Genomic DNA, 24,676 nt, shown 5'->3' with positions numbered 1-24,676 from the left:
TGGTGGTGAGGGGGCGATGAACGAGTCCAGTTGCTCTGAGGGATTTCTGTATTTTCTAAGTTTCCAGCAGTGAACATGGTTGGTTGGTTGGTTTTTTGGATTTATTTTGGTAAAGAATAATGACCAGGTACCTAACCCTTTTCTTTCCACTGATCTAGATTCTCAAACTATAGGTTTAAAATGAATTAGTTATTCTTGATCACCATAGCTTTTGTCTATATGAGTAAAAACCTTTCAATTTGCAAAGTTCAAAGGACGTTTTTCTTTTTTTTTTTTTTTTTGACAGGCAGAGTGGACAGTGAGAGAGAGAGACAGAGAGAAAGGTCTTCCTTTGCCGTTGGTTCACCCTCCAATGGCCGCCGCGGTAGGCGCGCTGCGGCCGGCGCACCGCGCTGATCCGATGGCAGGAGCCAGGTGCTTCTCCTGGTCTCCCATGGGGTGCAGGGCCCAAGCACTTGGGCCATCCTCCAGTGCACTCCCTGGCCACAGCAGAGAGCTGGCCTGGAAGAGGGGCAACCGGGACAGGATCGGTGCCCCGACCGGGACTAGAACCTGGTGTGCCGGCGCCACAAGGCGGAGGATTAGCCTAGTGAGCCGTGGCGCCGGCCTAAAAGGACGTTTTTCAAGATGCCCTGTAGAACACAGGCTCTTTCAAGATTGAACACTTCCCCCCGTAGCCAGGACACTCAGGTTTCTTTGCTTTTTCCAAATTACGGGTGATTTGAGAAGAGCAGGCTGGAAATGGCCATTTTAGGCCCCCACCGTCCCTTGTTGAGTTGTCCCTGCCTGGGTGTGGCAGTTGGGTGTGTGCCACCCCCTCGCCCACCAGGCACAGTAGTTTCTGGAAGACACCGGCTTTAACAAACTCAAACGCGCAGCTGCTTGCCCCTGAGGCTCTGGGGAGACGCTGGAGATGCGCAGTCGCCATGTGATGTGTTGTTGTTTTCCCAGACAAGGAATTGTTCCTCCAGGTCTCACGGAAAATGAGTTGTGGAGAGCGAAGTACGTGTACGACTCGGCATTTCACCCTGACACCGGGGAGAAGATGGTGCTGATCGGCAGGATGTCGGCCCAGGTGCCCATGAACATGACCATCACGGGCTGCATGATGACGTTTTACAGGTGAGCTGGGGGCCTCGCCGCGGCACACGGGCTCCAGTGCGCTTGGAAGGTGAACAGTCTAACTGAAACATCTCTCCTGGGTACAGGAGATGTTGGCCACGTTTGTTCGTTTGTCTCAGTGCTTCTCCAACGTGTACATGTATCACAGCATCGCATTGTAAGTGTTTAAGCAAGAAAAACTTTAGTCTTGATCAGACTCAGCTCGAGCTCTTATTTTGTTGTTGCCGTTTGCTTTGTTCTGTTTGTTTCTTTGGAGAAGGGGGAAAGGAGATTAAGAAAGAAGAAGTTTGTTTACTGCCCCAAAGATCTTTCCCCAAGTAGGGGTTCATTTTCATTACACATCAGCGTGGACGAACCTTGTTCTGGTGTTTGTGACATTTTGAGTTCAAGGTCAACAGTGCAGTGCATGTTTTTCTGAAATCCAGTGTACCTGGATGCAACTGGACACACAGGTGTTTCTGTTCTTGTTCGTGTATGGAAGGTACTGGAACTCTGCCTTTAAGAACAATTTTTTTTTTTTTTTTTTTTTTTAAGATTTACTTGTCTATTTGAAAGCCCAAGTTGCGGGGGGAGGGGGAGAGAAAGTGATCTTCATCTGCTGGTTCGCTCCCCAGATGACTTCAATGGCCAGAGCTGGGCCAGGCCAAAGCCAGGAGCCAGGAGCTTCTTCCAGGTCTCCCACGTGGGTAGCAGACACCCAGGCACTAAGTCATTTTCCACTGCTTCTCACAGGTCATTAACAGGGAACTGGATCAGAAGTGGAGCAGCGGGGACACGAATCGGCACCCACATGGGATGCCGGTGTGGTAGGCAGCAGCCTCACCACAAACACATTTTTTAAAAAGTCCCACATGTAACTTGTCTTTGATTTGGTTCTGAGCTAGTCACTAATAAAGCACTTGGCAATAATGGCCTCAAGCATTTAGATTTCCTGTGAAACTGTGGTTAATTAAGGGGCTATGCCACCAGTAAGGGAATGAGGGAAGGGTTATGAGTCTGGATGTCAGGTTCACAGCAAAGGATCAGTGAGCTCCTCCTCTCTTTTGCTGCATCTGAATCGAGGGAGGGGATAAGAATTACAGGATTACTGGGGCCGGCGCTGTGGCGTAGCAGGTTAAGCCACTGCCTGCAGTGCCAGCAGCCCATATGGGCACCAGTTCAAAACCTGGCTGCTGTACTTCCAGTTCAGCTCTCTGCTATGGCCTGGGAAAGCAGTAGAAGATGCCCAAGTCCTTGGGCCCCTGCATCCACATAGGAGACCTGGAGGAAGCTCCTGGCTGCTGGCTTCCTATTGGCTCAGCTCCAGCCATTGCGGCCATCTTGGGGGTGAACCAGCAGATGGAAGACCTCTCTCTCTGTCTCTCTCTGCCCCTCCTTCTCTTTCTGTGTATCTATCACTTTCAAATAAATAAATAAATCTTCAAAAAGAATTACAGGAATAATGTTAAATAAACAGTGCACACAGAATTGAGGCATTACTTTTTGTTGTACCCTGTGTGTTCTAGTTTAAATATTTCACAATTAAAGTGTTTTAGCATAAAATGCCTGAAGAAAAATATATAATGTACTGAACGTTCATTTTGGTTTCCTCTTATAAGTGGATTATAATTATGCTAAAAACTTTTAAACTTAAAACCAGCATTCAGATGTTGCTGCTTTAAAAAGAAAATATTGTTTTGCTTTTAGTTCCATTTTGTGAAACCAGTCTGGTAACTTTACCTTTTCCCTCTGCTAGTAACATCTTCTTTGTTGTCCAAAAGGAAGTTCCTTTTTTCCACAAAATCTTAGACTTAAAAGAAATTGAGGTGGAGAAAAAAAAAAAAAAGTCTATAGGCAGATTCTTTTTTTTTTTAATATTTATTTATTTTATTTGAAAGTCAGAGTTACACAGAGAGAGAAGGGAGGTCTTCCATCTGCTGGTTCACTCCCCAACTGGCTGCGATGGCCGGAGCTGAGCTAAGAAGCCAGGAGCCATGAGCTTCTTTCGGGTCCCCAACGTGGGTACAGGGGCCCAAGCACTTGGGCCATCTTCTACTGCTTTCCCAGGCCACAGCTGAGAGCTGGATCAGAAGTGGAGCAGCTGGGACTTGAACCGGCACCCATATGGGATGCTGGCATTGCAGACAGCAGCTTTACCCCCTATGCCACAGCGCCGGTCCCACATTCTCCTTTTTAATCCATTGTACAAGCCATTTATTCTGTCAAGGGCCATGTGGGGATTTACAACATCATTTGCAGGCCACACAAAATTGCCAACTGAAAAATTCACCTGCTCTAGATGAATTGAATTTTGAGTCCCTGCTGTGATTGCCTTGGCAGGGCTGGGCCAAATGCTTGTGCGGGCCGGCTGTTCCCTCGCCCTGGTACAGGTAGGGGTACAGGTGTCAATAGTACAGGTGCGGGGGTAGGTGTAGCCTCAGCACACAGGATGGCAGTGCAGCTGGAAGGGCCGGGACTGCCCAAGTCTACAGATGGCTGCTTTTTGCCCCGAGGGGAAGGACCTGTGCCAAATCCAGCTTCATCCTCCTGGGCACCCTCTGACCGTGCTGGCATCCTTATCTACACTGGGCAGAGCAGGTGAGGGTTTGCCCTGTCCGGCACCTGCCCCTTCTCATTGCAGCCGTCGCCGTGTTCCGTCCTATGTGGAGGCTGGGTCCTGGGGCCGGGGTACATGACAGGCTCACTCTCTTGCAGGACGACGCCGGCTGTGCTGTTCTGGCAGTGGATTAACCAGTCCTTCAACGCCGTGGTCAATTACACCAACAGGAGTGGAGACGCGCCCCTCACTGTGAAGTAAGGCTGTGCGGTGTCGCCCCGCGGTGCCCTCCCGCTTTCAGAAGTGTTCGTACAAGCTCCTTCTGTGGCGCCAAGTTCACATGGCATCTTTGGAAGGAAGGCGTCTCTTTGCCTCCCTGTCCCAATGACTGTGTTGTTCCAGCCAGTGTGCACAGACGTCACTCCGTCAGGCGCTGGCCTGGGAGGGAGGCCGTGTCCGCTCTCATGCCCTTGTGGCCAGCACAGAACACGGAGCAGGCAGGGCAGGTGTGGCCCCTGGGGGGTCACAGGCTGGCACCCCTACTCACCTCCAACAAGTCGATGGCCACCAACATCACAACAGAGGTGTCGGCAGTGTGGTCCCCAGAAACCAAGGGGACACTGGCACTGCGACCTCCGTGTCCAATTTGTTTATAAAGTAGCTCACCTGTGGAGTCCAAAGAAAAGAGTAATGGGCTTGAAAGTTTGCCTCCTGGAAAAAGCATGTTTAGACAGGCTGAAGGGAATAACCACGAATGTTAGCATGACTTGGAGAACACTTGAGAGGAAGGCGCGTGCCTTTTTTTTTTTTATCACCTGAAGTTGTCTCTGACAGCCGGTATTCCTGCTGCCATCTTACAGAACAAAGGTTGCTGAGATCCACCACCCGGCAGTGTGTAACACAGTGACAGATTCTCTGCAGAGAATGGCTGGTGCCTCACTGTATGTTGAAGATGAGCCTTTGAGCCTTCTTGTGCACTAAAGATCTAAGAATGGTGGGCCTGCATTTTGGCTTTGCACGTGTCTGCTCATATTTTGAGAGCATTTTTGTTGAGGCAGATACACTCCAAGCATCTAGCCCAGGATGCATTTCTAGCTTGGAACACCACACAACTCTGCCTCCCCTAGGCGCCCTGTAGCCCTTACGTGCATAGAGTAAACCTGCACTTGTGGGAACCATAGTACAGTCCTACGTAGAAAAGCTTTTCTGGTCTGATGCTTTTTCTCTAGATTCTTCCACTTGTAGAGTGATGACGAATGCTGTTTTGTAGGCTTAATTAATGCCGTTTTATTTATTTATTTTTTTAATTTGTGTTTATTAGAGAGAGAGAGAGAGCTTTCCATTCCCAAAGGAATGCCTGGGGCTGGGCTGGGCCAGAGTCAGAAGCTAGGAACTCGATCCAGCTCTCCCACTTGGGTGGTGGGCCCCCAGCACGCGAACCATTCCTGCTTCCCAGGGTCTGCATGAGCAGCCTGCTGGAGTGAGGCATTGAAGGCAGGTGGCAAACTCAGGCACTGCAGCTGGGAACGCGGGCGTCTGAACCTGCACCTTAGCCACCAGCCCAGCACCCGCCGCTGTATTCCTCCATGCTGTTTCGCGAGTCCCCCTTGGTTCTAGTAATACAGCCAAATTTCCCAGCACCCTCTCCTCATTCACACAGCGTCCTTTTCTCTTCTCAGCGAATTGGGAACAGCTTACGTTTCTGCAACGACGGGTGCTGTGGCAACAGCTTTGGGACTTAATGCACTCACCAAGGTACTCGAATTTCTGTCTCTCTAGTAAAGCTTCCTAATTTGTCCTCACCTGTCTGGCTCCAGATCCCTCTATTGCTTCTCAAAGTCGCTCAAGTCCAGGTGCCTTTTCTATTATCTTCAGCTGCATATTTTAATTACGTCTCCCGATGAGTTTGGGAAGGGTTGTGACTAATTACCAGTGGCCGAGGCCATGGTTAGTGCTTGGCTCTGTTTGTTAAGTACTCAAAGTTCAGCCACTGGACACCGTTGGCGGCTGTGTGGCTCAGAAGAGGCAGGAGAGCCTGCGTCAGTGCTCCCCACAGACTGCACTGAGATGTGTTGAGCTGCACTGAGCTGTGTAGACCTCCCCGATGTGTGCGTTGTCCCAGCCTGCCCACCACAGGGCATCTTGACTTGCGCTTCTGTGCAAATAGGACTGTGCAATTTTGAGAGTTGTGAGAATAAATAAATATTCCCTTTCGGTAGTGCAGGGGAAGTAAGATAACGCTCTTGGGCTTCTCTCCCCCGCAGCACGTGTCACCCCTGATCGGACGCTTTGTTCCCTTCGCTGCCGTGGCCGCGGCGAACTGCATTAACATCCCATTAATGAGGCAAAGGTAGGACTGGGCTGCTCGCATAGTGAAGGCCGGGGCTTCACAGGACAGTCCCGGCGTAACTGGCTTCAGTAAACCTTTGAGAAAGTGTGTGGACGTGTACGGATGCAATGATAGGTCTGGGACTGACTTCAGCATCATCTGCAGGTAGGCGTGAGGATACGGTCGGGAATGTTGATGAAGCAGGCTTAGCAAAGGGTTGCTGATTTTTTGTGATTATCACTTTATTTGAAAAATAAGCAGAGATAGACAGACAGAGCTCCCATTTGCTGGATCATTCCCCAAATGCCAGCAAAAGCCAGGGACCGAGCCGGCCCAGAGCCAGGAGCTGGAAACTCAACTCATGTCTTCTGCGTTGGGTGGCGGTGATCCAACTAGCCGAGCCATCACTGTCCCCTTCCAGGGCGTGCACGGGCAGGAAGCTGGATTGCTAAGACTCAGACTCAGGCCCTCCAGTATGGACGTGCGCATCCCAGCCAGCAGCTTAGCCTCTGTACCAAGCACTCGTCCTGAGTTGCTCACTCCTGAAGCAAGGTGATGAGTGCTGGGCATTTGGAATAGTCTTGCTCCTTGCGGATAATAAAACACTTAACAGGTGCGTCTCAGACTTGCAGCAAGTTGTGCTTGGGTTAGACAAAGAAGGTCCACGCGAGAACATTTATTCTTAGAAACAGGTTCCTTTTTTCCCCTGGAATTCTCTCATGGGACTTAGAGTATGAGTCTGTGGGTATTTCTTACAGAACTGGCAAAAAGTACCGGAGAGGAAAGAGAAGGAAACCAGCATTCTGGAGTGGATATGAAAAACAGGACCTGGGAGGGACGGTCGCATGGCAGTCACGCGGGGCCGTGGACCGGGGCTGCTTCCCCACCCCAGCAGTGCCGTGACTGCGTAGCGCTGTGGGTTTTTATCTCAGCTTTGAACACGCACATAGAAGTGGGCCTTATACTGAAGTGGGTGGATCCACACTTCAGGGCACACGGTTATTAGAGAAGTTACCCCCTGCTGTGAAAGTTTACAAGTGTCATTTTGCTTCTGTGTCTGTCACAGCGGGGGTTAAACTTGGCCATGATGTCTAAAGATAGACCCATCGGTGCCAAAAACGGCACTCGCAGGGGCGGTCCCTGCGTGGTGCTGCTTCTGGGCATGCCTCAAAAGCGTGGGCGAACTTTCTTGAGTGTGTTTTGCTCTGCAGGGAGCTCAAAGTGGGCATTCCCATCACCGACGCAAACGGGAAGCGCTTGGGTGAATCGGCAAACGCCGCCCAGCAAGCCATCGCCCAAGTTGTCATCTCCCGGATCCTCATGGCGGCCCCCGGCATGGGTGAGTAGGACTTGGTCGTTCATTCAGTCTGTACACAGCACGAAGAGGCTCCCGCGTGTCCATGGGCACAAGAAGTCACTCCCTGGAGGGGCCAGAGTTGTGGCACAGTGGGGTGAGCCACCACACGTGACACCAGCATCCGTGTCTAAGCACTGGTTCAAGTCCTGGCTGCTCAGCTTCCAGTCCAGCTCCCGACCCATGGACCTGGGATGGCAGTGGTTGATGGCCCAAGTGCTCGGGCCCCTGCCACTCACATGGAGACCTGGATGGGTATCTGGGCTCCTGGCTTCAGGAGTTTGTGGAATGAACCAGTGGTTGGAAGATAGCGCTCTTGCTCTCTCTCTCTCTGTGGATCACTCTACCTTTCAAATGATTAAATAAATACATCTTTAAAAAACAAAAATCCACTCCCTTTAGTGGAAATTACTTTCCAATAGAGGAGGCAGAAGAGAAAGAAAAATCCTTGTCCAGGTTGATTGTGCCTTACCCGGAGTCTTTGCCACCAGAAGTCTTTTGGATTTGGGGAATTGGGGAATGCTTGCATGGAGTTATGCATAGTGAGCTGTCTATCTTAGGCAGAGCCCGGATGGAGGCGGTGGGGGAGGCCGTCTCCGCACTGCAGGCGGGGGCAGCGGCAGGTGGGACCAGGGTAGTGCGCTGGACGTGATCCCAGTCTGTAGAGAAGGAATCTGATCTTTGTCAGTCTTGAAAAGAAACCTCCAAAAGTCCACGCAGAGAAACAATCTGTACTGAGGATGTATTTCTACCCGTTGGAAACCCTGGGACACAGAATAATTAGACCAGCTGTGAATAAGACATGTGCCAAGAAGCAACTCGGTTTTCAACACGAGTCAGTGTGGCCCAAAGCAGAGAATCTCCATCGTCTGTAGTTCCTCGGCGGGTCCCAGGCCACCGGAAGGCTGGGTAGAACCAGCTTCAGGCCGGGCCTGGACAAGGGCCCAAGAAGTGCAGAACTCTGTGCAGGAAGCCGGCAGCATGTGTGCGAGCCCACCATTGGCTCAGCAAGCCGGCAGCGTGTGTGCGAGCCCACCATTGGCTCAGCAAGCCGGCAGCGTGTGTGCGAGCCCACCATTGGCTCAGCAAGCCGGCAGCGTGTGTGCGAGCCCACCATTGGCTCAGCAAGCCGGCAGCGTGTGTGCGAGCCCACCATTGGCTCAGCAAGCCGGCAGCGTGTGTGCGAGCCCACCATTGGCTCAGCAAGCCGGCAGCGTGTGTGCGAGCCCACCATTGGCTCAGCAAGCCGGCAGCGTGTGTGCGAGCCCACCATTGGCTCAGGCGGCACTGGGCTGTTGAAGCGGAGCTCTCCGGGGAAGCACCCGGACCGGCTGCTCTCCGGCTTTCCCACTCACCCGTCTCACCTCTTCAGATGCCTTTTACTGCTAGATGCTCGTTAGCAGGCACGGAGGCGGAACCAGCAAAAGTTGAAGAAAAGTTTAGGAAGGCAAACTTTGAGGAACGTTCTAGAGTCAGATTCAAGCGATGGAGGATTGACGGCATTTGGAAAAAGCAGGTTGCATGTGTACTAAGTACCGACGGCCTTCTTCCTTGTCATGAATCCCTAACCAATACTGCACAGCCACTGCAGGGGTACTTCAGAAAGTCCATAGAGCGTAGAATTAAAAGATATGTTTATTTTGCTTTAGAAATTTTTTTGAAATCAGTTACATATGAAAGGTCTTCAAAAAGTTCATAGAAATACATATTATTAAAAAAATTACATAGCTTCCAAAATAGTTGCACCAAAATAATCTTTCTCCATACCTACAAGCTTTTTTTTTTTTTTTTTTTTTTTAAAGATTTATTTATTTATTTGAAAGGCAAAGTTACAGAGAGGCGGAGAGAGAGAGAGAGGTCTTCCATCCTCTGGTTCACTCCCGAATTGGCCGCAATGGCTGTAGCTGGGCTGATCCAGAGCCAGGAGCCAGGAGCTTCTTCCAGGTCTCCCACACGAGTGCAGGGGCTCAAGGACCTGGGCCATCTTCTACTGCTTTCCCAGGCCATAGCAGAGAGCTGGATCAGAAGTGGAGCAGCCGGAACTCGAACCAGTGCCCATTTGGGATGCTGGGACTGCAGGATGACCTTACCCACTACACCACAGCACTGGCCCCTCCCACAAACGTTCTTAAAGTCCCCTCTGATTTACACGGCACTTACAATGTATTACATATTGCGAGTCATCAAGAGGCGATGGCAAGGTGGGGAGCATCTGGCCTCGGGCTGTGTCAAGCCCGCAGAATCATCTGGTCTGGTCCTGCCGAGGGAACCGCAGGCAGACTCAGAACTGGTAAAGCTAGAGCGGGCTAATTTGTAAGTTGATGATTTTGGTACGGCCCACAGGTAATGCTGCAAATGTCCAGATGGGCCCTGGCAGGAGAAGGGGTCCCCACTCCCGAGTGAGAGTCTGCAAGAGGAGGTGCCTGCGTCTGCTGCACGCACTGTTCCGTTCGTGGGAGGGGTTCGAACGTCGTGGAGCTGGGTGTCTGCAGGGGTCCCGGAGCCAGTCCCCCAAGGACGTCAGGGCACAGTGTATTCACAGTCCAGCTCCCTGAGCAAAGTCCCGGTGACCGGAGTTACTAAAGGCCACCTCTGCGGCCTCGTGGGAAGCCCCGGGCCTGCGATGAAGGCAGGGTGCCCAGGGTTCAGGACCAGCAGACTCGTCCGGGTGGAGGAGCTGGGGTGCGGCCCACCACGCCCCGGGGTCTGGGTTTGGCTGCAGTCAAGGCTGCAGCTGCAGCCTCTGCCTCAACTCTTGCTTTTGCTCCTTGGTGTTACAAAACGCCTCACTTCCCCTGGGGCCCAGCCAGCCCGATTCCTGGAATTCCTAGTCGCTCGTCTGTTTTACACGCTCTGTGGTCCCCAGAGGAAAAGGCAATCTTTGTGTGGCAGTGAGATCTGGAGGGGCAGTCGGTGTTGAGTAGCTGATGGAGCGCTTCCGCCCGAGGAAGTGCGTGAGTAGCCCAGCCGGCGCTGCCTGCCCACTTCCCACCGTTCTGCCCGCACACCGCACCGGTGCCCGATCCAGTTGAGTAGCTGCCTCCCTTCTGTAGATGCGGGAAGCAGAGAAGTGCGGCTCCCAGAAGTCAGGTCGGGCCTTCCGGGCCACACAGCTAGCCAGTGCACTTGCTCCCAGGGAAGCCGGGTGCCGTACCCCACTCTCCATGCGTGAGTTTGTACTGCTTCTGCTAAGGCAGAGAGGGGAGCTCCCAGTGTGTGTACAGTGGCCTACTCGAAGTTAAAGATGAGGTTCCCTTCGCGACTTAGAGAACTTGCTGGCTGGCAGAGGGCATTTAGCAGTGGCTTTCGAAAATCTAGAGACTGGGTACGGTTTTTAACTTAATAAGTTGGAATTGAATAATTTCCACAATCACTACACATAGGCCCTTCGAAGGGTGATGTCAGGTTTTGGTCAGCCGTCGAGGGGGTTAAAAGACATGAGCTGGAAATAGCACTCTGATGGAGGCCTAAGTGGCTGTGTGTCTCCTTGCAGCCATCCCTCCGTTCATCATGAACGCCCTGGAGAAGAAAGCCTTCCTGAAGGTAAGCCCGGTTCTCGCGTCGCTGTCTTCACTCCTTTCCCCCTCTCTGAGACTTCAAGCTCCACAGAGTAGTGTCCCACGTAAACGCCGCACTTGAACTTGAAGGTCAGCCTGGCCTGAGCAGCGATGCCCATAAACAGGCGTTTTCAGGAACGCTTGATTTCTAATCTCAGACACTGCTGCCATGCAGTGCTCGTGCGTCCGGGTTTGTCCCGGCCGCTCCCTTGGGGTGCACTGTTTGGGGTCTATAAGCGGTGACCTCGAGGACACGGCTCCCAGAGCAGACACTTGCTGGCGGAGGTCGTACCTCGCAGGTATCTTCACAGCCCCGCACCTGGGCTGTGGGTGTCCCCCACGAAAACCCCGGTGTGAAAGCTGCCCGAGGAGTGGTGGCAGGGCCGCGGAGAGGTGGGGGAGGCTTTATGCTCGCCCTGCACGGCTGCCTTAGAGCCATGGAGGTGAGTTAGTGAGTTCTGAGAGAGCAGGTTGTCACAGAGCAGCCCACTGCCCGGCCCGCGCCCGCCGGCCTGCAGAGTGTCACTGCGGAGCCCCCGCCAGGAGCTGAGCAGGCGCCCTCGGGTGCTCTCGCATTTCTCAGCCTCCAGCACCAAGAGCCCTCAGCGAAGCTGTTTTTTTCACAAAGTGCCCAGTCTCGGGTTTCCTGTGGTAGTAGCACAAAAATGGACTGAGCCCATCCCGACGGGCCCTTGCGGGCTCCCAGGGCGAATACAAAGTGAGCCCTTGGTGCGTGCCGTCTGTGCGCTTACCCTCTTGGAAAAGCAGGCTGAGGCCACGTGCTGTGAAGCGCAGTAGTGGTTAGACACTCTGGAGAAGGGGAGGAATCGTGTCCTCCGGGCTGCAGTTTCTGGAGCTGCCCCGTGGAGCCGTCCTCCAGGCCCGTGTGCCCTGTGCAGCTGGGCGCCAGGGCGTCGCGGTCCCTCAGAGCAAACCCACAGGGCCCTGTGTTGCCCCAGGGTGCTGCGCCTTCTGAAGCCCTCTGAGGCCCCCTCTATCTCCTTTGCAGGCTTCTGCCAGCTTCGTCACAGGTTAGACAGAAACACAAGCAGTCACACCTGCGGAAGCAGGAAGACTGTCTGTGTCGCCTTTGTCAGCGGGTTTGCCGGCTGTGCTGTTAGTTACTTACAGACACCTGCCATCCAGAAATGTTAAGTGGGATGTTCCGGGAATGGGCAGTCAGTCTACTGTGCATCATGCCGCACTCTGAGCAGTGTGATAAGATCTCACCTCCTCCCGCCCTGTCCAGCAGGCCCACCCTGCGGATGCTACCCTCCCGGTAGTCACTCAGTAAGCTTGTTGCTCATGAATGCGACTTTCCTGCCATCCCAGTGCTGTGTTCCAGTGACCCTTGTTCTACTTGATACTGGCCCCAGAGTGCAGCGCGAGGCTGGCGGTGTTGCTACGTGTGTGGTTGTAGTTGTTCTATTCATTATAATGTATTGTCCCTGATTCTTCCTGTGCCTGATTTATAAATGGAACTGTCATGGTTATGTTGTGTTTAGGGGAAAACACAGCATCAGTAGGTTGCAGCACCAGCTACAGTCTCTGAGTCCCTGGAAGCCTTGAGTCTTGGAGCATGTCTCCTGAGGATAAGGGGGAGAGAGGACTACTGGGGGGTGGGGGCTGAAGGTAATTGTGGCCTCAGCTGGCATTTGTACTACTTCCACAAGTTCTCGTTTAGATGAAGCTGTTTTGTTGCAGTCCCTGTCTGGTGCCAAGTTCAGGGAAGACCAGCTGTAAAGCCACAGGGGATGGGGGCTGGGGGGAAGCAGCAACTGTGTCCTACGACCGCCTGGACTTCATCAGCTTTAACACCTTCCTCTATCCATCTCTGCTTAAGTTACCTGAAGTCATTCGAGCTTCGAGGGAGAAAAACCCATAGAATGAATTTAGAATAGGGTTATCAGCATCTCCCTCCCTAACAGAGGAGTGTAAGGGCCCGTGTGATAGCTCCATCACTGAATTCCTGTCCTGTGTGCTTCTCTCTGGCTCTTTTTTTTTTTTTAAGATTTATTTATTTATTTGAAAATCAGAGTTACACACAGAGAAGGAGAGGCGGAGAGAGAGAGAGAGAGGTCTTCCATCCGATGGTTCACTCTCCAATTGGCCGCAACAGCCAGAGCTGTGCCAATCCGAAGCCAGGAACCAGGAGCTTCTTCCATGTCTCCACACGGATGCAGGGGCTCAAGGACTTGGGCCATCTTCTACTGCTTCCCCAGGCCACAGCAGGGAGCTGGATTGGAAGTGGAGCAGCCGAGTCTCGAAGCAGTGCCCATATGGAATGCTGCACTGCAGGCCAGGAGGTTAACCCACTGTGCCACAGCACCAGTCCCCTCTCTGCTGGCTCTTGACCTTGCAAGGGACAAGGTCTGTAGGATTTCCAGTGTTGTATGCGTTCACCCAAGCACCTTCTAACTCGCCTGCTTGCTGATTCTTAAGATCTGGCCACGTCGGAAACAACAGAGAACTGAGAACCCTACATGATAAAGCAGACGGCCCCTCCTACTGAATTTGAAGCCAAAGCAGGCTTCGAGAGCAAGCCCAGATTTCCAGGTGGTGCAAGGCTTGGACATTCTCACCTGCTCAGTTTGGCAGGTGCGCACACACGCAAAAGCTTCTTCACAAGGAAGGAGTCGTGAGAGTGGCTCACTCATCATTCAGCCAGAACAGCCAGGCATCACCGGCAGGAACTGGCAGCCGGCCGGGAGTGTGGTTCAGAGGTCACCTTCAGGGTCTCCCAGATGCCACGCTCCCCGGGCAGCAGAAGGAGCTGAGCTCAGTCTGGAGTCTCAGAATCTTGCTAGTTGGTGCTGCCAGAGAGATGTTATTTAGTGGCGTCTGGCTGCAGCCTGTGGACCCTGGACACCCTCCAGCCACAAGTCCACGTCCTGATCCTGCCGCAGGCTTCCAGAAATTCTGTGAATCTGCATTTCAGCCCCTGTTGGTACGGCAGAGGGAGGCCGCTGGGGACACACTGCAGTGAGTCCCAGCTCTAGGAACTCCTGGGGCCTCGGTGTTGGAAGTGCTGCTGCAGCAGCTGTAACCTCTCAGTGACAAACCCTGGGCACGACCTACAGTCAGGCATGGCGCACAGTTAGGTGTGGTGCATTTGGCTGTAACAGACGGAAATTGCCACCGCTGTGCTCTGGTGTTTTCTGAGCTGGCCCAGGATGGAAGCGGCTAGCACCATCTTTGTCCACCCCAGCTACAATGTTCCAGGCTTTTATATGGCAGTGGGATCAACCTGTATCTTGTTTGAGCATTCTCGCCCTCATCTTGGTTTGTGTTGTTTAGCTTTGCTTGGTACCATACTCTCCTTAATTTGGAAGTGTCCCGCCTGGCTGTTTGGCCCCACTGAAGCCCTTTGCCTGGGCAGCCCCCTGCACTGAAGGGGCCGCTGGTTTGAGGACATGGTGGCGGCAGAGGTGGTCAGAGTAGCTGTCTGTGAGTCCAGGCAGTGCCCTAGGTGCAGAGGCTCTGGTTGTAGCTGCGTCTCTCAGGCCACAGTGGAAGCTGCTGCTTTGAGACAGGAACAGCCAGCGACCATCAAGGCGCCCATGCACACCTGCCTTCAAAGCCCAAGGCTGCTGCCGTGTTGCTCTCTGCCACTGGGGAGAGGACTGCGGGGTGTGATGGGCAGTGTGCATGTTACTGACACAGGCACACATGGATGCCTGATTCTGTCACTCTCCATCCTTTCCTTTCCTGTGTTCCAAGCACGTTGGCATCCTCTTTTTTTTTTTTTTTTTTTTTAAGATTTATTTACTTGAAAGCATTACACAGAGAGAGGAGAGGCAGAGAGATAAAGGTCTTTCATCTGCTGGTTTACTCCCCAGTTGGCTGCAATGGCTAGATCTGCACCAATCAGGAGCCAGGAGCCTCTTCCGCGTCTCCCACACAGGTGTAGGAGCCCAAGGACTTGGGCCATCTCCTACTGCTTTCCCAGGCCACAGCAGAGAGCTGGATCAGAAGTGGAGCAGCCGGGACTTGAACCTGCACCCATATGGGATGCCAGCACTGCAGGCAGCGGCTTTACCTGCTACACCACAGCACCAGCCCCAGCATCCTTTTTGGAAAAGCAGGCTCTTCCATGCCCGTCTTAGGAGACCACTCCCACAGCAGCTCAGAGCACCCTCTGCGGGCCACGGCTGCCTCACTCGGCCAAGTGTGCCAGGGTGCACTTAGCTAGGATTTTACCCTGGAAACAACCAGACTCCTGCCAGCACGGCACTAATTGAACAGTCTTGGCATTTTTGAACAGCGATGCTGGGAGAGCGTTCGGCGTGACTCATCCTCCCCCACCCCCACCCCCACGCCTTATCTCTTCCCAAGTACTGCGCTGGAAAAGGCATCGGCTGTGAGCCAGTGACTCATGGGAATTTTTGCTGCTACCTCTCAGGTTCACTGCTTTCTCGTGGGCGCTTCCTTGCACAGTTCTCTTGAACAGTAGCCGCTGTGGTCTCTTTAAGCTTGGGTCATTCTTGCAGGCACTTTCACCGGGAATTCAATTTGTACGGTCTGGGTCCTGTAGTAGTTCTCCTGTTAAGTTCAAGTTCTTGGACAGCCCCTGGAGAGGAGCAACCCAGGCCCCGTGTTCTCCAGAAGCTCAGTGAAATGAACTCGCAGTGGCTCAGACAACCCAGTGTTAAAGTCTTCAGGTGTGAAGCTGCTAGAAGAAAACGTAGCAGAACACCAGGGCCAGGCACTGGTTCCTCCGACAGCCCTCAAGCACGGTTCATAAAAGGAAAACCAACGAAGTGAACTTTGTCAAAAATGTTCAGTTCTGTGTCTTCAAAAGCTATAAAGAGAGTGAAAGACAAGGCGCAGAGTGGGAGGAAATTTTTGCAAAGCGTGTACCTCCCAAAGGACTATATTTGGAAAATACAAAGAGCTCTCAACACTCATCCAACAAAACAGCCCCGGGGTGGTTGAGACACCTGTGTCCACTCTCAGAGTGCGTGGGTTCAGTGCCTGGCGCCGGCTCCTGACTCCAGCTTCCTGCTAGTGCAGACCCTGGGAGGCAGTGGGGATGGAGTTCTGCCATCCAGAAATGGGGAGGCCTGTATTCAGTTCCTGGCTCCTGGCCTCGCCCCAGCCCTAGCTGTCGTAGACATCTGGGGAGCAAACCAGTGGATAGATAGGATCTCTCTCCTCAAATACATTTTTTAGAAACAAAGAAACCACTTTGTTAATAAAATCATGGGGCGAAAGGTTTGAAGAGACACTTCTGCAGATATGCAGAGATTAAGATAAGATAAGCACGTAAGACATTCAGTATTTTTAGTCATCAGGGAAATTCAAATTAAAACTCCACAAACAACCCCTGAGCACCTATTGCAATGGCTAGAATTAGAAAGACTGAACATAGCAAGTGTCGGTGAGGTATGGGGGAGCTGGAACCCTATGTACCCTGCTGGGTGTCCCACCTGGGTGGCAGAAACCCCACTACTTAGGCCATCCTCCACTGCCCTCCTAGGCACAATAGCAGGAAACTAGTTTGAAATTGGAGTAGCTGGGACTTGAACCAGCACTCCAAGATGGTGGCAGCTTAACCTACTGCACCACAACGCCCAGCCCCAGAGTGCCCTTTGTTGGCATGGTTCTGTTAGGTAAGGCATGTCTCTGCCTTGCGGACTTGTGTCTATCTAGTGAGAGACCAGCCCTCAGCACGCTGATGTGGTCCCAGACTGAGTTCTATTAGAGAGGTAGGCATAAAGGAGGCAGGAAAAGCAATGACATCAGATCGCGTTTTGCGAGGTAAGTTAGAGTTCCCCAGGATTCCCATCATTCTGAGGACCCTCTCCATGAAGACCCTCCGTGGGGGCCGCAGTGCGCACTTTGTTTAGGTGTGAGCCTCTGAAGTGCTGTGTGTAGGACAGGGTAGCCAGTCTGTTGCAGACCAGAGTCTATTTGAAACTTGGAGGCTGCTCTCCCAGGCTCGGGTTTCTGCGAGTACAGGATCTCATTCAGCACTTAGCTTGCCTTCCCATCCCCTGGCCCCGTGCAGGTGTCACCCATCCTGGAAGTGTTAGGACAGGTAGTTCCCGTGTCCTTAGGAAGATCCTGCATCACACGGAACCAGGAGGCCTGCAGACAGCAGTCAGGTAGACTCAGCATCATGGTCTGTGACGGGCCACGTATGTGACAGCGGCCCCGTTAGCGTCACTGCGTGATGTCGTGCCAGCCTGCGTAAGTGCACGCTGTGCTCCCCATGACAGCATGGCCAGCCGCAGAGTTCTCAGCACGTGTGTCTGTCTTAGCAACATACGACTCTGCTGTTCTCTCTGTTTTTTTGAGAACTCAGCGCGTGGATCATCCTCTTGACAGCGTTTCTGCACTCCTCTCTAGTCCATGCCTTTCTCTTTCCATCGGCCCTCCTGAGGTACCTCTGTGCCAGAGGAGTCTCCTTGGGGACCAGGGTACGCCACTCGTGCACGCCACCTAGCTTGCCTTGACTCTGAGCTCATCCCCCCCACCCCCACCCCCGCAAGCCGGTTGCCGCCCTTTCTGTGGCCTTATTTACCTAACCGTCTGATTGTTCTTCATAGTGTGTGTTTTGATCCCACTCCTTTTGTAAAGCTAGAAATCTAACAGCATTTATCCTCCAAAAGACCAGCCAACTCATTGCTTTCCATTAAAAAAAAAGAAAATGAGTAGCAAAAATGTTTTATGGGAGACATAGTTTCAGCCATACTGACAGCAACTCCAACCAAGAAAGCCAAAGCTGCGAGGCAAGTGTTGGGTTCTGCTGTGCTGCAAGCACTGGGTCAGGTGCGTCCTGAACGTCACCGGGCGACTCTTCCTCTGCACATGTTTAGGAAGCTGTCGGGACGCACTTGTACTGTAACAAGGACTTCAGAGCCTGCAGAGACGTGCATACCGATGCACTGGTCCACAGGCTGTGGCCGGGCTCCTGCGGGAGAGGAATTGTAATTAAATGGAAGCCATTTCTCACCTCTCCATACCAGGGGATTTCAGAAAGTCCATGGGGATTGGAAATCAAAGGTGTTTGTTTGGGGGCACAAAAATGTGGAAGGCCACGCAGTTTCTTCCTAACATGCATTTCCTGTGACCCTGCTGAAGACTCCTTGTCCCTAGCCATGCAGCACACGTATAGTACTCAGGTGTGCAAAGGGAAAAAATAGAAGCCGCATGGGGTCTCTCTCTGCATGTGTGTTCATTGACCGAGCAGAGGGGCTGTGGGGAGCCGGGCTAACACACTTGCTGCAGTGTCACCCTGACATGTAACTAACCCATTGCACCTGATCTTGTAATGCGGAGAGGTGCCTTCCAGAAAGCTGCGCTAGGAATGGCCCAAGAGCCTGTCTGTGCAAGGCATTCAAAGCCCTTTCTGTCTCAACACAGAGGTTCCCGTGGATGAGCGCGCCTATTCAGGTTGGACTAGTCGGCTTTTGGTGAGTAGAAATTACTTGATATGAGGAATTTCTTTTTCAAAGCTAAATATACAGCATATGATGGGTGGAAAATATGAGACAATGCCAGACCACCTAGCACCCATAGGTCCTAATAATTAGATAAAAATAAACTGTCTTGAGAGGAACTTACTTTGGGGCTATTTGTGTGATTTTTTTTTTTAAGATTTACTTATTTATTTGAAAATCAGAGTTACACAGAGAGAGAGGAGAGGCAGAGAGAGAGAGACAGGTCTTCCATATGCTGATTCATTGGCCACAATGGCTGGAGCTGTGCCGACCCGAGGCCAGGAGCCAAGAGCTTCCTCCAGGTCTCCCACGGGGGTGCAGGGGCCCAAGGACTTGGGCCATCTTGCACTGCTTTCCCAGGCCACAGCAAAGAGCTGGATCAGAAGTGAAGCAGCCAGGACTCGAGGCGGCGCCCACATGGGATGCCAGCGCTGCAGGCAGTGTCTTTACCCGTATGCCACAGCACCGGCCCCATGATTGTTTCTCAAACTCACTATCTTTTTTTATTTGTTTGTTTTTTCACTATTTTGGCAATGCTAGGAAATATAATTAACACTAACTAAGGACCTATTTTGATAAGGCAATATAACAGTTTAAACGAAGACAGGGGGTTGTTATAAAAGTAAAATAGAAAAAGACTGAAACGTCAGCCGCTTCAAAACGGTCAGATTTGTCTCTTTGCTTGTTTTTCAGTTTGGTGTTTGCGACGCCCCTGTGCTGCGCCCTATTTCCCCAGAAGAGGTACGTGTTTCGCTCTGTAGAAGGGTGGCGAGTCTCAGCCCTGGAGTCCAGCAGAGGGCTCCCCCGGGGCTGTGGTTCTGGGCCACTGGTAGGGAAGCTCAGACTTCGAAGATCACAAAGCCAGCGTCTCTAAGATGGCCATATGGAGGCGGAAGTCACGCCCACATCCGTCTCACTTCCAAACTCTGGGTGCCCAGCTCTTTCCTACCCCCCCACGGCTGTCACAGTTGAAATACTTTATTCTTTTGGAAGAGCCAGGTTAACTCTGCTGCAGGTTTGCTTTCGGAAAAAGCCGCCTGTGGTTCCTTGTGCTGCTGTGCGCATCTGTAACACAGGTGTGTTGGCATGGACGTTCCAGCCGGGGGTTCAGCGACTGGAGGTGCTTAGCTCAGGTGCTTGGTTTGTGTTGGTTTTGGTGTTTCTGAGCTGCTTGCCTCTGGAGTACCCCGCCCTTCAGGGTCCAGCAGGGCCCAGACGTAGGCTGGGTTGCATCCTAGGCCTTTAGACCAGGCGCGCTGTGCTGGAACTCCCAGAGCAGGCCCCTCTCCCTGGTGGAGTTCTGCACCTTCCACTCCGGCCTGGGCCCCACTGCTCTCGGATGGAGATTCAGATCTCATCAGCAGGGAGCCCTTCCTCCGCTTGGTGCCTACAGAGGAGCCCGGCCTTGAGAGGACAGGCCCTTCAGAACCTTCTAGAAGCCCCGTGCAGAGGCGCCGCCTCATCTCTGAAGCAGACCAGTTACCGCTGTGTAACCAGACAGTTTAGAGTGCCCGGCCTCCACTGAAGAGACACTGGGTTCCCCACAGGCGGCCTGGGGTTTAAAGTGTGTGTACGTGGTGCCAAGTGCACTCTCAAACATCGTGGCTTTCGTTCCAGACAGCCCTCTATGCCCACAGCGTTTGCATTTAACTGAGGGTTGAAAGTGCGCAGGAAAAAAAAATTGAGTGTGTATTGAACACGCACAGACTTTTGTTGCCATTATTCTCTAAACAGTACAGTACAAAGGCAGCGAACACCTGTCGGTTTAGCATTGTGTTATTAGTACTCCACGGGGGGTATAAAGTATGGGTGTGGGGCAGGTAGGCATTCAGCCGGGTGGTTAAGATGACCCTGTCCTATATTCAGAGTACCTGGGTTCAGTTCCTGGCTCTGGCTCAAGCTCCTGCTAATGCAGAAACCTGGGAAGTTGTGGGGATGGCATAAGTAAGTAGGTTCCTGCTGCCCACTTGGGATACCTGGAGCAAGTTCCTGCCTCCTGGCTTTGGCCTGCGCATTGCAGCCATTTGGGGAGGGAACCAGTGGATGCAAGTGCTTGCTGTGTGTGTGTGTGTGTGTGTCTGCCTCTCAAACAATTTTTTAAATAATGTATATGGGAGGATTTATAGCAGTTAGATATACTTACTGTGCCATTTCATGTGCAGATCTTTTTTTTAAAGATTATTTATTTATTTGAAAGGCAGAAATACAGAGAGAAGGGGAGAGAGAGAGAGAGATCTTTAACCACTCCTTCACTCCCCAAATGGCTGCAACAGCCAGGGATGGGCCAGGCCGAAGCCAGGAGCCAGTTTTTCCGGGTCTCCCCCAGAGACCACGGTACAGGAGCCCAAGCACTGGCCATCTTCTGCTTTCCCAAGCGCATTAGCAGGGAGCTGGATCGGAAATGGAGCAGCCAAGACTCTGCAGATGCAACCAGCATGCTGGAAGCTGCTCTCCCATGAACTCACCTCTGCGTGTCTGAACATGCCCACGTCTGCCAGTAAACATCTAGAGACAGAGATCTTCAGTTTTGCCTGTTTGGGAAAGTTTCAGACGAGAGTGTCACCCACTGCCTCTATAGTGTGCCGACACCAGTCCCCTGTTCAGCACACGTAACTGAGATCCATCGCACTGCTGCCTGGCCTCGCCCTGGCTCCCGCCTGCACCCCTCAGTAACCCTGCCTCTCTCTCCCTCTCCACAGTTCCATGTCTGTGACGAGCCTGGAGGCGGAGCTGCAGGCCCAGATCCGGGAGGCCCATCCTGACCTACGGCGCGTGTACTTTAACAAGGGCTTGTAAAATTGGGGAGAGACGCCCCCACAGCTGCTCCTGCCACGTCACTGGGGAAAGCCCCATCCGACCTGAGTGCTCCCAGGTGCACACGTCCACGTTAGCCCCTTAGAATCAAGCTGCTAAACTTCTAACTCGGCACCTGTAGGCTCCCTTATGTTTGACTCATGTTATGATTTACAGAATAACCTTCCCGTGGCTGTTATCAAAATTGTTTTTCAAAGATGATATCCCAGCCCTCACCTAGGGTTCCCAGAAACAGCACTGTGAGGCATAGAGCAGGGGGTTGGGATAGACTCAGCAAATATTTAGTGATGCTCCATCCGTGGATAGGGAATCGTTAAAGTACCGAATGTTCATCCCATTCCTGTTTCCAATCCGGGAAATCTCAGCATTGACTTGGAAAAATACAAAAGCCTCGAGGCTAACCTGAGAAAACTTGGGCTTAAACAGCAACAGCGGTTGGCTTCCAAGTGTGGGCAGTGGGCAGTGGGCAGGCCCGAGGTAGATGATGAAGCCTGGGGGTTCATTGTGCAAACGATGCTGTCGTTGGGAAAGCCAGCCACCATCCTCGCTGGCCCCGGAGCGTGCGTGGGGGCTGTCAGTGGATGTCCCTGGCCGGCTTCCATCTAGTGTCCTGCATCCTTCGGAAACTTCATCTCACCGGGCTGCTGTTTCCTTCTCTAGTCAGAGAGTCCCTGAAGAGCTGAATCGGACCCATGTCAGCGTTTGGCAGCGCAGCTCATACCAGCGCTCCGTGGTCGGGGCTCACGCTGCCTTGTTGGGTTCTTTTCTTTTTCTTTTTTTTTTTTCAAGTGAGACCCTGGTTGCAGCTGCCAGTGTTGTCTTTTCTCCTAGGCGCGTGACTCTGAGAAAGATACTGAGATAAGCTGTGTGTGAGTCAGTAAAGGAACGCTGTGTGTCATGCCCCGCCCCGCCCCGCCCCGGAAACCACGGAGCACCCTTGGCGGCATGGGCGGTGACCTCACACGAATAATGGATATGGGGCCACCAGGAGTGGATGTGCAACATCCCAGGTGCGCCACCGAGATCCCTGTAATTCCGAGACCCTAAGTGAGAAGCATCGCTAGAAACTGCTCAGCCTTGACCGTGTGCCCAGACGGAACTCTCATAAACAGAGCGTGCGTGCCTTGTGTCTCTGTTTGCTCTTTTCTCAGAAGGGATGAGTACATCTGAAGCTGTACCCCACCCCCACCCCCACCCCAGGGTCTTCTCACCCAGATCTGTCGGGGCAGAGTGGCTTCCCCATGGCGCTATGCCCTGGGGACGTATTTTCTTCCCATCGATGCTTGTCTCCCTCAGGTGGTCTAGGCTGACTTCCGAGGCGGGGCTGCAGGTCTGGGGGCCTGGCCCACAGCGCCAGCCACAGCAGAGCCCCCGCCCCCACTCACTCTGCACTGAACCCTAAGTGAAAGTGGAATGATGTTGGTCAGAGGACAGGGGGACACACCAGAAAGACCGCCAGGAAGAGGTGGCCACACACAGTCCGGAGAGGCGCAGGGACCTTGTGTGCAGGTGTATCTTTTTAAACATTGTCTGTTGAAGCTTCAGACTTCCTGCTTTTCTATAGAAATATTAACTATATAGTTTAATCATGGTTTATAAAAAAAAAAAACAGAACAAAAGAAGCAAGGTTGGCAGTCCTCGCTAACCATTTAGAAATAGCTTTTCTGGAGGGGGCAAAATAAAAAAGCCACAGGAAGTGCAATAAGCTGGCAAAGATAAATAGTGATTACTACTCCTGGTGACGTGATACAAAGGGTTGCGATGGAATTCCTCACTGGCAGTCTTGATTCAGTATTAGCCCAGCGTCTTGCCAGTGTTGAAGTCAGTGTGTTATTTCAGTTCAACTGGATGAAATGTTAAATAAACTCGGAATGAAAATAAATTCTCTCTCTTATTTGTACGTAAAGGATAGAGCAGTTGGCACGTTTCAGCCAATGGTGCCTTGCGCTCAGCCTGACCATCTGCGGTGCCATTGCTAACTCCTAGTGGAAAGACATGCTTAGATCACGCCTTCAGTAGGAAATATATTTGGCTTGGGCTATCACTCTTCTGCATTCTGGAGCTGGGTGTGAGAGTCTTCAAAAAGTTCATGGAAAATGTGTTTAAAAAAAAAAAAAAACACAACTAGGGCCCACGCTGGGGTGTAGTAGGTTAAGCCTTTGCTGCAGTGCCAGCATCCCATATGAATGCCAATTTGAGTCCCAGCTGCTCCACTTCTGATCCAGCTCCTTGCTAATACACCTGGGAAAGCAGTAGAAGATGGCCCAAGTGCCTGGGCCCTTGCACCCACATGAGAGACCTGGAAGAAGTTCCTGGCTCATGGCTTTGACCTGGCCAAACCCAGGCTGTTCCAGCCATTTGGGAAATGAATCAGTAGATGGATAATTCTCTATGTGTGTATATATCTCTGCCTTTCAAATAAATATTAAAAGCTATGCATAGATCTCAAAATTTTTTTTTGCAGAAAACAAACACCCTTTAATTGCATTTTCTGTAAACTTTTTAAGTGCCGTGGTTCATTTTGTAACCCCCAAATCTTCAGGGAATGTGTTTCAACACCCCTAGTAGATGCCTAGTACCATGGTGGCACCAAGCCCTATTTTTTTATACTATTTTTTTCTAGCTACGTGAGTCTTTACTTTGATGTGTAAATTATTCACAGGAAGGTTAACAATAATAGCTAATAAAACAGAACAATTTAATATACCCTGATCAAAATTATTTAAATTTTATGAATTGTTTATTTCTGGAATCTTCCACTCAATTTTTGATCAAAATGCAATTGACCGCAAGTCCCTAGAACTGAAGAAAAAACCCACGGATACTGGAGAACCACCTCACTTGGAGGTGCACCTCCCACCCTGTAACTGTCCTTCCAGGAGCGTTAATTATGAGCAAGGAGAGAAGCGAGTTTCTGTTGGAGACCCTAATGACGAATGCCATCGCACTTGATGGTAATTTTGCTTCTATAGCTCTTAACATGGAGCTGGCGTTTGCCACAGTAAAGCAGCGAAGACAGCAGGGCCTTTGGACAGACTCCTAAAGACAGCATCGTCACTTCCTTGCTCATCTTCCTGCACCAGCTTCGCTACCGTAACTCCGTTGTTGCCGATGTTATGTGCGTGTATTGAAGAGCATGGGTTTGGGAAGCAGATCAGGTCTGGTCTTTGCTGTAGCTCCTGGCAGAGGATATTCCTTCCAGTTTAATGACATTCTCTGTGACCTTCAGGCTTTTTAGTTCGTTTGGATTGTTTGCAGAAGATAATTGAGTCTACCTCGCAGAATTGTAAAGATTAAGCACTATAATCCCTGTGCAGCGGATAGCATATAGTAAACATTCAGTGGATGCCAGCTATTTGCTTTGGAGACACGGGACAGGCATTCAGAATGCCGGTGCATGGTGGTTCAGATATCAGAACCCTGGCGACTTCCTCAGAGGGGAGCTCCAAGCTAAAAATACCAGGTGACAAGGGCCAGGTAAATGCATCTCTTCGAGATGTCTAGCAGTTAGGGTTTTGT

At 51.9% G+C, this 24,676-nt stretch overlaps 1 protein-coding gene across 2 annotated transcripts in view; it reads left to right on the top strand.

Moving 5' to 3' along the window:
- Positions 1-22,284, top strand: part of SFXN1 (sideroflexin 1) — a 39,992-nt gene extending 17,708 nt beyond the window's left edge. Inside the window, exons 3-11 of one of the 2 annotated variants that reach the window (XM_062188668.1) lie at positions 952-1,122; positions 3,817-3,915; positions 5,338-5,413; positions 5,923-6,008; positions 7,199-7,326; positions 10,835-10,884; positions 18,267-18,316; positions 19,037-19,084; positions 21,043-22,284. In XM_062188668.1, the coding sequence (XP_062044652.1) occupies positions 952-1,122; positions 3,817-3,915; positions 5,338-5,413; positions 5,923-6,008; positions 7,199-7,326; positions 10,835-10,884; positions 18,267-18,316; positions 19,037-19,084; positions 21,043-21,139 (805 nt within the window). In that variant the 3' untranslated portion in view covers positions 21,140-22,284. The remainder of the gene's footprint in view (positions 1-951; positions 1,123-3,816; positions 3,916-5,337; positions 5,414-5,922; positions 6,009-7,198; positions 7,327-10,834; positions 10,885-18,266; positions 18,317-19,036; positions 19,085-21,042) is intronic. The other variant, XM_062188669.1, reaches the window with a different exon arrangement.
- Positions 22,285-24,676: the final 2,392 nt, after the last annotated feature.

The sequence above is a fragment of the Lepus europaeus genome, chromosome 4, assembly GCF_033115175.1.
Source record: "Lepus europaeus isolate LE1 chromosome 4, mLepTim1.pri, whole genome shotgun sequence".
NCBI lineage: Eukaryota > Metazoa > Chordata > Mammalia > Lagomorpha > Leporidae > Lepus > Lepus europaeus.
The sequence above is the reverse complement of the archived record's forward strand: the minus strand, read 5'-3'. Positions and strand labels throughout refer to the sequence as shown.